We start from the raw sequence: 12,464 nt of genomic DNA on the forward strand, positions 1-12,464 counted from the left end.
TCCAATACCCTCATTTTTAAGTAGATCTGTTTGTTATATACATAGGTCACTACTAACCAATCAGATGTGTAGTGTAACTTAAAACCTTATTTACTACTGCTCTAAAACACATTTTTCAAAAAATTAAAATTAAGAAATTCAAACATAACTTACCAGTAGATTTTCAAACTGTGCAAAGCTCATTGCAATAGCAGTTGTTCGAGATCTGAGGTCCATGAGTTCAGGGTAAATATCAGACTTTCCTTGAGTCAAAAATAATATGGGGTATTTGTTCTGCTTGTGTCGAACCCTAAAGAGAGACAATTTAAAAAATACTTTTCATTGGAGACTATAATTATAATATATTGTGTTGTTACTTCAGGAAACACTAAATATATAAAGAAAACAAACCCACCAAAGCATAATCCCATTACTGAGATATAACCACCATTAACATGTACTAAAATACTAAATATTTTAATACATGTATATATATTGCCTTTCAGCCAAATAATTTAAACTACACAAGAGCTAAAATATTCTCAGAAATGGGCAACAAGAAAGCCCTTAAGGGCTACAATTTGAAGGAAGATGTCACATACAACACAGGGCGTGAGGCATTAGGACCCAGTGGGTGTGGAGTTCACAGGAGTGGAGGGCATCCCAGCGGGCAGTTCTCAAGGGAAGTGAGAGCATACACAACTTGACTTAGAGGACAGATAAGGGTGAAGTCTGGGTACTTCCCCATCTCCAACCATAACCTTTGTAACTCTAAGTCCTAGCTACAGTATAGAGGGAAAAAATGATTATTACTCACATTGTGCAAATATCTGCATCAAATGAAGAAAACACTATTCTCCTCTTCCCAGAATTTTCTAATACAGTTTTTAAAATTATATCCAAGAACAGATTCATGTCAAAATATGCTGATAAGTTACCATCCCACATTCCATCCTATGCAAGAAAAAAATAAACAAAAGCTATTAAAATACCCCAGAATCACAGTGCTAGAAAAACTCTTGAGAACATCTAGTCCAACTCTTATTTTATAGATGAGAAAAAGCAAAGTCCTGAAAAGATGAAGTGATTTGCCAATGACCACGTGGCTACTTAGCGACAGGGCAGCTACTGTAATTCGATTATAGGGACACTCATATGCAAAGGAATTATACTATCAATGGACTTTTGTTTTAATAGGTTAACAAAATAAAAACTAAAACCCTGGAAATCTGCCACCTACTAAGACTTGCAGACTTTAAGACATAAAGACTCCACTTCATTTGCTAACTCATTACCAAAGAAGCCCCTGGTAATTCTGAATTACTAGCACATTCTTTGGGTCTTACCCTGAAATATAGCTGAGATGCCAAGAGTCCTGTTGATATTCAAATACTAAATATTTTAATTAGAATATTCATTAAAATAAAATGAATTTATTCAGTAAAAAAAATCTAAAAGCTCAGAAAACAAAAAATTACCTTATCCTAAATGGCTTACTTAGAAGGCATGATTGGAGAGCAGTTGTAATTATTCTGAGCACAACAAATTCCAGGCTACTGTTCTGCTCGCCCAATCATACCTGAATGAACTGCCTCTAATGCCCTCCATCCCAACTAGTCCTCTTACCATGCATCCCACCCTTTTACACATCTCCCCACCTGATACATCCAACAGTTGTTCTCCTCAACTAGACTGTAAGTTCCAGGAAAGCAAGACTTTATTCTGTTTTGTCCAATGCCCAAAAAATGTCTGGCCCACATTAGCTTTTCAATATAACTACTGAACAAAAGAACGACTGAATCTGGGAGTGATTTAAAACACATTTGCAGAAATTTCTTTTCCTGGTTAATTATTGCTAGCTACTTAACAAAAACCTGCTTAGGAGATTACTTAAAGTATGTTTTTAGATAGCAGGATAGAACAAACACTAACCAGAGCTGTAGAGCTCTGACTGTCCAGGGCGCTCTCATTGCTCACCCTGTAAGTGTGCCTAGAAACCACCCCTAAAATGTGCACACGAGACACCTGTAAATGGAAATTTCTGCTTAATGCATTCATCACTACTTTTAAGTACTCACATCTTAGTGTAAAACATGCTTTATTAAAAAGGTCTAAAAGCACCGTGCTTACTGGAAGAAGCCACAATAAGTTTTCAATTTCACTTACTCCATTAAAACAAGTGACAGGAATAAATGCATTAAAGAAATGGGTGGGGGCGACAAGGGAATAAGAACATGATACACAGAGAATTTACTCACCCTTTGCTGGCAGATCCACTTTATTTCTATGTTAAACCCCACATCTTCTGGCAAAGACTCTAAAACCTAGAGTTTTGTTTGTTTTATTTTTGGTGAGATAATGGTAAAATAAGAGGGGGGAAAGGAAAACAGTATTAATACAAAAAGCAATCTGTAAGAACACATATCACTAGTAAGGGTAAAATGTTTTGTGCCGTCAGCATAAACCAGTATCTTTTCTCATACTCAAACTGACACCCCTGTGTCAGATTGAGAGTCAGATGGAATTAAACAGCAAAAGCAATAGTCTCGAGCAGTATCTGTGATAAGTGATCACTGCTACCACAAAGATGGACCCCTAACCTAAAATTCTTTTCACCATTACTATTGGATATTAAAAGTGAGCTGTAATAATTTAGGGGACCTCAAGGATTTAAGAAGACATTTGTCACATTTTCTGAATTTCATTCAAGTATGTCAATCTACTATATTGACATATGGTTGAAAACCCATAGTTCTGTTAGGTAGGACAGGTAGTAAACCAAGGCAGGGAGGAGGAGGGAGACATGTCTCACCCACTAACTCAGCAGTCTTGAGCCTGGTCCAACAATATTGCCAGGTGTTCTGAACATCACAAGCAACGCCATGCTAACACAGGACAAGGAGAGAGCCCTTGAAATTCTGTATGTATCTCCACTATGTGGGGAACAAGCCTTTGAAACTGTGTATTCATTCAAAGGCCTAGAAGGGGAAGTGGAGGGGGTCCACAGTGCCCAAAGAAGCAGCCCATAAAATAGCTTTAGTTAATTGCCTACGTGTGGTCACTGTTTTATGAGGGAGCCCCTAATGCTTACAGAAAGAGCCCATAAATAACTTTGGGAAGTGCCTCAACTTTAATTAACTGCCCCCTGTCATGTACCTGTTTTACAACAAGATGAACAAATACAGTCTGGAGCAAGATAAGAATTGGGGCTAGCAGACCCCCTCCCCCACCACATACCTTCTTTTGGGTAGTCACATGCCCCCTGTGAAAGCTGGCACCACTTTTACCCACCAATCAGTATGTGACTCCCACACCCCCATCCCACCAACTATGTAATAGGTCCTCAGAACAAAAGACCTGATGCTCTTGCCACCCTTGCCTTGCTTTGCCCTGAACCTACACCTTTCTCACCCCTACCTCGGCAAGGCCTTTTCTCTTCCACGAGAATGTATCCCTCATAAACTCTGCTTGCCCACTAATAGACTTGCTGGCCTATAATTCTTTATCACATCAGCAAGAAGAACCGAGTTTCTCCTGTAACAGTTCCTAGCTTGTTTTGAAAGTGATGATGCAAGCCCTGGCTGGCGTAGCTCAGTGGATTGAGCGTGGGCTGGGAACCAAAGTGTCCCAGGTTCGATTCCCAGCCAGGGTACATTCCTGGGTTGCAGGCCATAACCCCCAGCAACCGCACATTGATGTTTCTCTCTCTCTCTCCCTCCCTTCCCTCCCTAAAAATAAATAAATAAAATCTTAAAAAAAAAAAAAAAGAAAGTGATGATGCATAACAATATTATGCTGGTAACTCCCAGAAAAGATGTTGTCTCCAAATGAAAGATTATGCCAAGGCTCATAAATAAGGCTATGACTATATAAATGAACAAATAATACGGTGTCAACTTATTTAAACTAAGTTATCTAAACATTTTGCAATAAAACCCTTTTGGCAGGGTAACTAGGTAATCAAATAGAAAATATGAAACCTGACTGCTAACCTACAAAGAGCATAAGAGCAAATATGCATAAGCATGTTCAGGGCAAAATGAATTTCAAGCAGCTTGTTTTTAACTTCAATTTATTTCAGAAGTTTAGAAATCATTTAACATATATAGTATATATGATATCTGATTTAGGAACACCAAATAAACACACTAACAGAACAATGCAATAGTAAGAACATTCCGTGGGACTCTGGGGATCTGGGTCTGCACTAAAGAGCTGCATGGAAAGTACGGACCTAAAAGGGTTTGTGCTGTTTCGTGTGGGGCTTTTGTATCTTCTTTGATCTCTTTAACCATATTTATTTACCATACCTGTCACATTTTTACTGGGCTAACGCAAAATTAGAAAAATACAGACAATAGTATATATTAGCGCTGAGACTGCTAAACATCAAATTTGTAGAAAGATATCCCTTTACAGTGTGATTGTGTTTGGCCTTTTTTAGTTTTAAAGTTTCTCTGTGATTCAATTGCAGAGATGGCAAAGTGAGTGAATAAATGAGTATGAGTGTGTGTGTGTTTAACTTACGTGGTTAAAAAATGTCAAATCTTTCACAAACAATTTTTTTTAAAAAACTGTTTTCCCATTCTTTAAAATCACAGGTCTAGAAATCATAAAATTTATAAAAAAACAAGTAATTTTAGAATTTTGGACTAGAAAAAAAAAGACTTTACTTAGCTGGCCTTCATAAACATCTGACAAATTATTCAAATCCCTTGTTAAATGCACTAGGACAAGGCCTATTTTATTTTTTTCATAGTTCTGTTTATTTCTTACAAAACAACTCATACTGCTGTTGTTCCTTACTCCTCTTACTTAACACTAACAGTCTATAGACTTTCCTTTAGCACGACTTTATGATAAACATGTAGTGTATTTTGCTGTGTATAATGAACACTTTTTTGCCCAAATTTTTGAGAGAAAATAAGGATGCACATTAAACATGGGTAGTGCTAATTCCGTATCTATGTAAATGTTTTTAATTCTTTTATTTATGCTAATGCATTACAAGTGTAACTCCTTTAAAATTCTTTTATAATACAAAAAATTATAAAATTCCTTTATAATATAAAACAAGTATCTAAATATAAAAAAATAAAAGACTGAATTAAAAAATTAAAGAAGCTTTTCCCCTAAAGGCATGGGCCAAAAACATGGGTGTGAATTATATAAGAAAGCACACGACACACAGCAAACTACAGTATTTACTTTCATTAATTTTTATTTTTGAACTTTATTTTTATTGTTGACACCAGACAATGTCCATATTACAAGGTCTCTTGTAACATCCTTTCTGTAGGGTAAATAATTGTGATAAACTGAATTGACCTATTTTTTGCCAAAGAAACCTACTATAGGTGACATCACCGAGAAAAGACTATGGAGAAGAGCAGAAGTGAGGAAATGAAGCCAGCACAATAAAAGCCGACCCAGCAGGGCTAAGGGGAGTGTCTGGTGTCCATGTAGGCTTGCCTGATGCTGTGAAATGGATTCCTGCATGAACTGTGTTTAGTTTTTAAATCTTCATGCTTGTTTCTGTTATACTTTTCAGAGTAAAGCCTTTAAGTTTGTGTCTAATTTTCAGTAACCAGGGTACTGTTTTCTTTGGAGAATCTCAATTCTCTCCAAAAGCTGGGGAATAGTTAAAAATACTGTAAAAACACATCCCTTACCATCAAATCTCCCTCTTACCCTTTATCCAGCCCATGCCCTCTTCTTCCTGCTTATAATACAGAAATTTAGGAATTTGCTATTCTTACCAAATTGACCAACTGAGGTGAGAATTTTTCATTTGAGCAGATAGGTTACTCTTTTTTTAAAAGGTAGCATAAGTACACCACATACGACTGTATCTTCTGTAAAAAGTTTAAGTGATGACAAGTTTATATTAATATTGCCTATGACACAACCTTTTTGGTGCTCATTTAAGAGACAAAATTAATTATTCAGACATAACAAAATTAATGAGATAGTCTTGCTTTAGTTTTCCTAAGGAACTTACCATCTTAAGAGAAGGAAATGGCTGATTTTCAGAAAAAGAATTTTCTTCTGCAACCACAGATTCTGAAATTTTAAATCATAAAAGCTCAGTAGATAAAATATTTTATTACTAAGATCTTTCCCTAAATTCTTAAGGCAAAAAAAGACATGCTAAAGTAATTATGAAATCCTTTCATATATAGGTTTAAAGGCTTTTATATTTATTTATTATTTGTAACCATTAAACCCCCAATTTTTGACATAAGCATCTGTTTTGAAGACTAGTTTGCAACATTTAATAGAAATACCATAGTTTGTAGACTAGTGATTCTTTTCTTATAAAAATTGTAATATTACTTTTTAAAAAGTAGTCATAAGCAGTGATTCATTATTTCTCATTGTAATTAAAAACTATGTTATCTTGCTAAGACTATCTGAAATATCAAAATCAGCTCAAAAGTTAGAAATTAAGGGGATCTATAGCTATTAATGTGATTTGGTTAGCATTACATTTAATCCCAAACAGATTCCATCTTGAGACATACAAGATGTGTTCCCAAAAGAGAAAAAAAGTAATACCAAGCTTTTCTTTTCTTTAAAAAAAAAAAAAAAGAAAAAAGCCCACATAATACAAATTAGAAGAAAATCATGTAAAATTTTCCAGCTGAGTAAGTTAAAGGTCAAATTCATTCTACTATGGACAGTTTCTGAAATATCTATAAGCCTGTAAGTCATATTTGTGCTCTGGGGATATAATCTTTGGAGTCTTTAAACCCTTTCCAGTTTTTTTCATAAAGTCATCCTAAGCATTCTGCTATCAAAAGACAGGACATATACAAAAATAAAGGGTTAAAAAAAGGATACACTAAGCCTCAAATGAAGGGCATAGGCTATTAAGTTCCATGGAAGTAGAAAGTAAAGTAGAATTACAAAGGGTTTTGTAAGAAGGACAAGCTTTGAGGAACCTGAGGGATTGAGTAGTTAAGTAAACTGCCCCAGGTCACAACTGGTAAATATTGGATAAAGCTGGATTCAAACTCTGGGCTCTGGAGCCAGATTCTATGCTTGATATATTTTCTGCTTTATAATGTGAAGAGTGTTGGAAAGACTGAAGGGTTCAAAATTATACAAAGCTAAGAAAATTCATAAAAGTAAAAAATCATGGTTACTATTTATGATATATATGCATTTAAAGATTAATATATGAAAAGCTTTCATGTTTATAAAATTACATTTGGATAGCCCAGTATTATATTCATTAAAATGACCAAGAGTGTTAACATGGATAAGGAAACACCATATGTATGCTAACTATGAAATGAAAACAGTGTTTCCACATATGTACCTACCTTTTCGATCTTTAGATTTTAGTGCAGTCACATGAGCAAGCTAAAAACAAAACACACAAAAAAGGCAGTCATTAGAAAAGTGTTTGTTTACAAAGACATGTAATTTATGAAGAACTGTAACATGAAGAGCTAGCAAATTAGAGAAAACTATCAAATGTAGAATAAGTTTAATAAAAATAAGCATTAATCACTGAATATATTTTATATGTTTATACATACATATAAGATCACAGTCAAATACCCAAGTAAGGAAGAATAGAAAAATTCGTAAGTTAGGAAACTGTTTATACTCAATTGACCATTCATTTAGGTATCTAATGAGAACAGAAAGAGGGACTGTATAAAATTTTGTGTTATAACAAAATATACAGAGACCTTAGATAGTAACATAAGTATGAAACCAACAGCAGCACAAAAGGCCAATTGTAAAATAGTGAGTTATATAAAAAATGGCTAAAGCAGTTCGGAGGCAACCTAAGATTATGGATGAGAAGGACTAGCCCCTATGGCCTCCAAGGACGTGTAGCCTAGCCCTTTCAGGAATGCAAAATCGAATGAGGTCCATGAAAACAGAGAAGAGAGAGGGATTAACACAAACCCCTTCTTCCTAACAGGATAGAAAACCAAAGCATACGCTCTCTGCATGTTGAATATATCACCTCCATGGGCAAAGAGAGTATTACCATATACAGACAGGTACAAATAGTCTTAAAATTAAAAGATAATTTATATTTTACATTATTATTACTACCTTTAACAACTGGAGTTGGTCAAATGTTAACTCCTTTACTGGGATTTCAAATAATTCCACTGGATCAGCATCAAATTTCTGAATAAAAAATAAAGAGAAAAGTGGGCCCCAAATTATTAACAAGTTTACCCTACACAGGCCTAATATCTTAGTTTACTGACTGATGAGAATGGTTTGTGACTACAGTGAGCCCATATAGTGGAGCCCTTCTTAACACCAACTCCTCAGCTCTTAATTCTAGCTTTTGTTTTTAAGGTAAGTGGTAGTGCCTGGAAGAAAAAAAAGAGTTGGGAGCAAGCTATGGCATTGAAGACAAACTGAAAACAAAGCAAGAGTACAGTGATTTCCTCTATTTTCTGTCATCCTGTGTGTATTTCATCTGCCATATACCATGCCACATGACTAGGAAATCAGCAGGCAACTACTACATAACTAATTTCTGATCAATTTAAGTTTGTAACCTTCTAAACTTAAGTTTGGTTAAAAACAGCCATAAAAATCAATTATTACTAAAAATGCCTATTTAGCTATAAGCAGTAATACTTAACAGGTATTCTATCATAAACATTTTCCCCATGAGCAAATCTGTCTTATTAGACTTTAATACAATATCAAATGTCACACTGTTTAGGCACCTCTATCTTAGTAAGATCAGTTGATGTTCCACCAATAATCATCAATCCAACAAATACAGGGGTGGGCAAAAGTAGGTTTACAGTGGTAATACAAATAAACAATACAAGAATAAACTGTTTTGCATACTCACAACTGAAAACTTATTTTGCACACTCCTGTATACTAAAATCCATTACTTTTTTTTTTTTTTTACAAAAAATCCTCACTCCAAAGATGTTTTTATTGATTTGAGAGAAAGAATGGGGGATGGGGAGAGAGAGAAAGAGAAGGAAACATTGGTTGGCTGTCTCCTGTATGCACCCGAGCAGGGGATTGAACCTGCAACCTGAGTTAAGTGCCCTGATCAGAAACCAAACCTAGCCCTGGCTGGTGTAGCTCAGTGGATTGAGTGTGGCCTGAGAAGCAAGGGGTAGCTGGTTTGATTTCCAGGGTTTCGGGCCAGGTCCCCAGTAGGGGAAGTGCAAGAGGCAATCACACATTGATATTTTTCTCTTTCTCCCTCCCTCCCCCTCTAAAAATAAATAAATAAAATCTTAAAAAGAAAAAAAGAAATCAAACCTACAACCTTTTGGTGTACAGGACAATGCTCCTCCAATAGGGCCACCTAGCCAGGGCTAAAAATCTATTACCTTTATACTCATTTATGTATGTATAATATGGACATAAAAGTTTTTCTGGGAGAATACATAAGAAACCATTAAGAGTAAAGGAGTGCAGCCAAAGAGAAAGGAAACTTTATATTTATTTCATAATCTTATGAACTATTAGTTTATTGGAAAATACCAGCTTAAAAATTAAAACAAAAAATATACACAATTCATTACTTTCATTCCCCAAATAATTCACCCAAATTCAACTTAAGAGCAAGACAAAGAACACATTTTTTAAAAAAAGGAAAAAAAGAGCAAGATAAAGTCTGGTGAAAAGGGAGTGTCAATAATACTCTTCAATTAACTCTAATAGCTTTTTAGAAATTAAAACTGAATTAATCAACCTCCATCTTGGTTAGTAAGATCCTTTCCACTCCCCTCCATCCTTCTCCTTTCACTTTGCACTAATGTTTCCCCACAGCAAAAACAACCTGCTCCATTTCCATTCACTTATTCTACTTCTGTCATCTAAAGGTGCATCTCCTACCCTCCCTCTCCTAATACCATTTCACAGAAACAGAAGAGTCCTTCTCTATACATCATAGTAACCCAAACCCATATGCCTGATAAGAATCCACTAGCAAGCAGAGCCAGATGCCTTGTCATCTACTAATAGAACATGCAGTGTCTGGTACCATGTTATACATGCAAGCAATCAAGTCTTAATTTAAATGAACTCCATGGAAAATAGTATCTAGTACCTCATAACACTGGTTAATTTGTGTACTAAGTGGAGGCACTATATAATTGTCACAATTATGTTTGTACAATTACAATTTTTTTAAATCCTCACCCAAAGACACTTTTTTTTTGCTTTTAGAGAGGGAGGAAGGGAGAGCTTAGAAACATCAATTCGAGAGAGAAGCACCAATTAGTTGCCTCCCATAAGCACCCAGACCAGGGATTCCACACACTCAAACTGGCGATCATATGCACCTGGAGAGGGGAACAAACCCGCAACCCAGGTATGTGCCTTGACCAGGAATCAAGCCCGCAACCTTCAGCTACAGAAAAACACTCCAACCAAGTGAGCTATACAAGCCAGGGCATGATAATTACAACTTTTAAGAAATTATACGCATTTTCAAATCTCCTCTGGACTTTCTCCTGTCATGCCCTCCTCTCCACTCTCACTGTCTCCACTCCAGTTCAGGCTTACCTTACCTTCGGTCTGCATTATAATTCCCTTGCTTCTACTCTCTGTCCTCTTAAATTCCCCTTATATCAGGTATCGAATTATTAACCTGCAAGTTTAATTCTGAACATGTCCTTTCTTGGCTCTAAAGTCTTTCATATCTCCCTAGCTCCTAAGTCTAAACCCCTTCACAGAGGCCCTCCACTACCTGGCTCCAAAGCACTTTTCTAATAATTTTTCACTGTGGCTCTTCCCACTTTAGCCAATCATATTACCCTATTAATTTAAGGAAAAGCTGGAAGCAGAAATAGAAGGCAGCCTAGAAAACAAACACTCTGCTAGCTTCCTCTCCTGCCTCAATATAGAGACAGCTGCACACTGTAAAGAAACCACCTAGAACACAGGTGGCGAACACAAGGACCGTGGGCCACATCTGGCCCTCCACCTTGTTTTATCCAGCTTCGCACCTTGTTTCTACCTGGTGGAAGTACTGAGCTCCTTGCCCCTAGTTAAGGAGTAGTTACATTTACATAGTCCTAAAATTACATTCAGCCCTTTGAAGGCAGCCATGAGACTGATGCAGTCCCCAGTGAAAGGGAGTTTGACAACCCTGAGTAGGATATCCTTGTTAGGTCATATCAAAAAGCCAATTCAGCACTACAGAGACCCTCCTACTCTAGGACATTAATCTTCCTGTCTCAATGTTGTAGGAGCTTGAGAGAAACAAGGACTGACAGTTACTCACCAAGAAAACAAATTGGTCAGCTTTATTTAATAACCATCTATATATCTACTTTAAATGAAAGAATTTCAACATACCTTTTTCATAGTCAAACAACAGGTGAGGTCATGATATACCACAGGCACAAAATCTTTTGAAAGGTGTACATCAAATTCTACAAAGGCTGCACCCTGACAGAAATAAAGACAAGTATTTGAAAACTGTCATCTGGCTCACAATACATTTAAAACTATAAGGACGTAAGAAATTTATTGTTCACTATAAAATCACAGACCTGTATACAAAAACATAAAACGTCTTCATGATTCAATGCTACACTTCAAGCTTTATCCTAAAAAGTAATTTCTTCTCTTAAAACCATTTTAAGTATTTTCCTTTTTGCAAGAGCAGAGCAATTTTTTCCTGGCAAAAAACGGCACTGATCACTTGCACATGCCCTGGGGCCCCCTTTGCAGGACGGGACAGCCTTCACAGGCGTGTCACCTTTGCCATTGCTCTTAGCAGAAATGGAGCTGAGCAGGCACCTGGGGCACAGGGCTGCCTCACACACTGCCACCCCTGCACATCTTAGCTGGACAGCGCGTCTTAAAGAAGAGGCAGGAAAAAGAACAGGATGTGGTCTCTTAGCTATGCTCCTTGATCCATTTGAGAACACCACAGCCTTTTGTAGCAAAACCTCTGTAACCAGATTAAAGAAGAAACTACAACTACTGTTGAAAAGACAGAGAAAGCAGAAATGGGCAACAAAAATGATGCGCATGGCAAATTTCCTAATAGAAGCCTAAACAGAAGGAAGGAGGGCAAAAATTAGAGTTAAGGATATATTTTTTAAGTCAGAATCATCTGATATATGAATTAATCCAAATAAAGGCTGAGAATATAACCTGACATACAAATCTGTGTTCACTGCAAGAAAGCCAGCTGGGGTCTAAAGAAACAAGGTCTGAGTTTTCTGTGATGTTTCATGGCCCAGAGAAGTACTGAGTAACAGTGGGTGGATACATTTCCAAACCATGCCCAGCTAATGAGTAAACATGGATAACAGACTAAAAATGCAGAAGCCAAGTTCTCTGATTTCCTTCTAAAGCAGGAAATAAGCTTAGCTCTTTCTATTATATAAACAAGACGATAACACAAACCATTTGTACCGAAAAAGACAAACTGTACCACCTCCAAATAGTTGTAATGATTAAACATATTAAATTATAGCTTTCCAGTTTAAATGTTTAATTTGACATAATCA

General features: G+C 36.3%; 1 protein-coding gene across 2 annotated transcripts in view; it reads right to left on the minus strand.

Moving 5' to 3' along the window:
* Positions 1-12,464, minus strand: part of GPCPD1 (glycerophosphocholine phosphodiesterase 1) — a 53,672-nt gene that overhangs the window by 9,331 nt on the left and 31,877 nt on the right. For both annotated transcript variants that reach the window (XR_006785029.1, XM_045833390.1), the window contains exons 12-18: positions 11,299-11,391; positions 8,059-8,136; positions 7,308-7,347; positions 5,981-6,042; positions 2,238-2,303; positions 797-933; positions 154-289 (exon numbers count right to left, since the gene is read on the minus strand). Coding sequence is in view for 1 of the 2 variants with exons in the window: in XM_045833390.1 (XP_045689346.1) it covers positions 154-289; positions 797-933; positions 2,238-2,303; positions 5,981-6,042; positions 7,308-7,347; positions 8,059-8,136; positions 11,299-11,391 (612 nt within the window). In the remaining variant the exon portion in view is untranslated. The remainder of the gene's footprint in view (positions 1-153; positions 290-796; positions 934-2,237; positions 2,304-5,980; positions 6,043-7,307; positions 7,348-8,058; positions 8,137-11,298; positions 11,392-12,464) is intronic.

The sequence above is a fragment of the Phyllostomus hastatus genome, unplaced genomic scaffold (genome assembly GCF_019186645.2).
Source record: "Phyllostomus hastatus isolate PE091 unplaced genomic scaffold, TTU_PhHast_1.1 phas_contig_17, whole genome shotgun sequence".
NCBI lineage: Eukaryota > Metazoa > Chordata > Mammalia > Chiroptera > Phyllostomidae > Phyllostomus > Phyllostomus hastatus.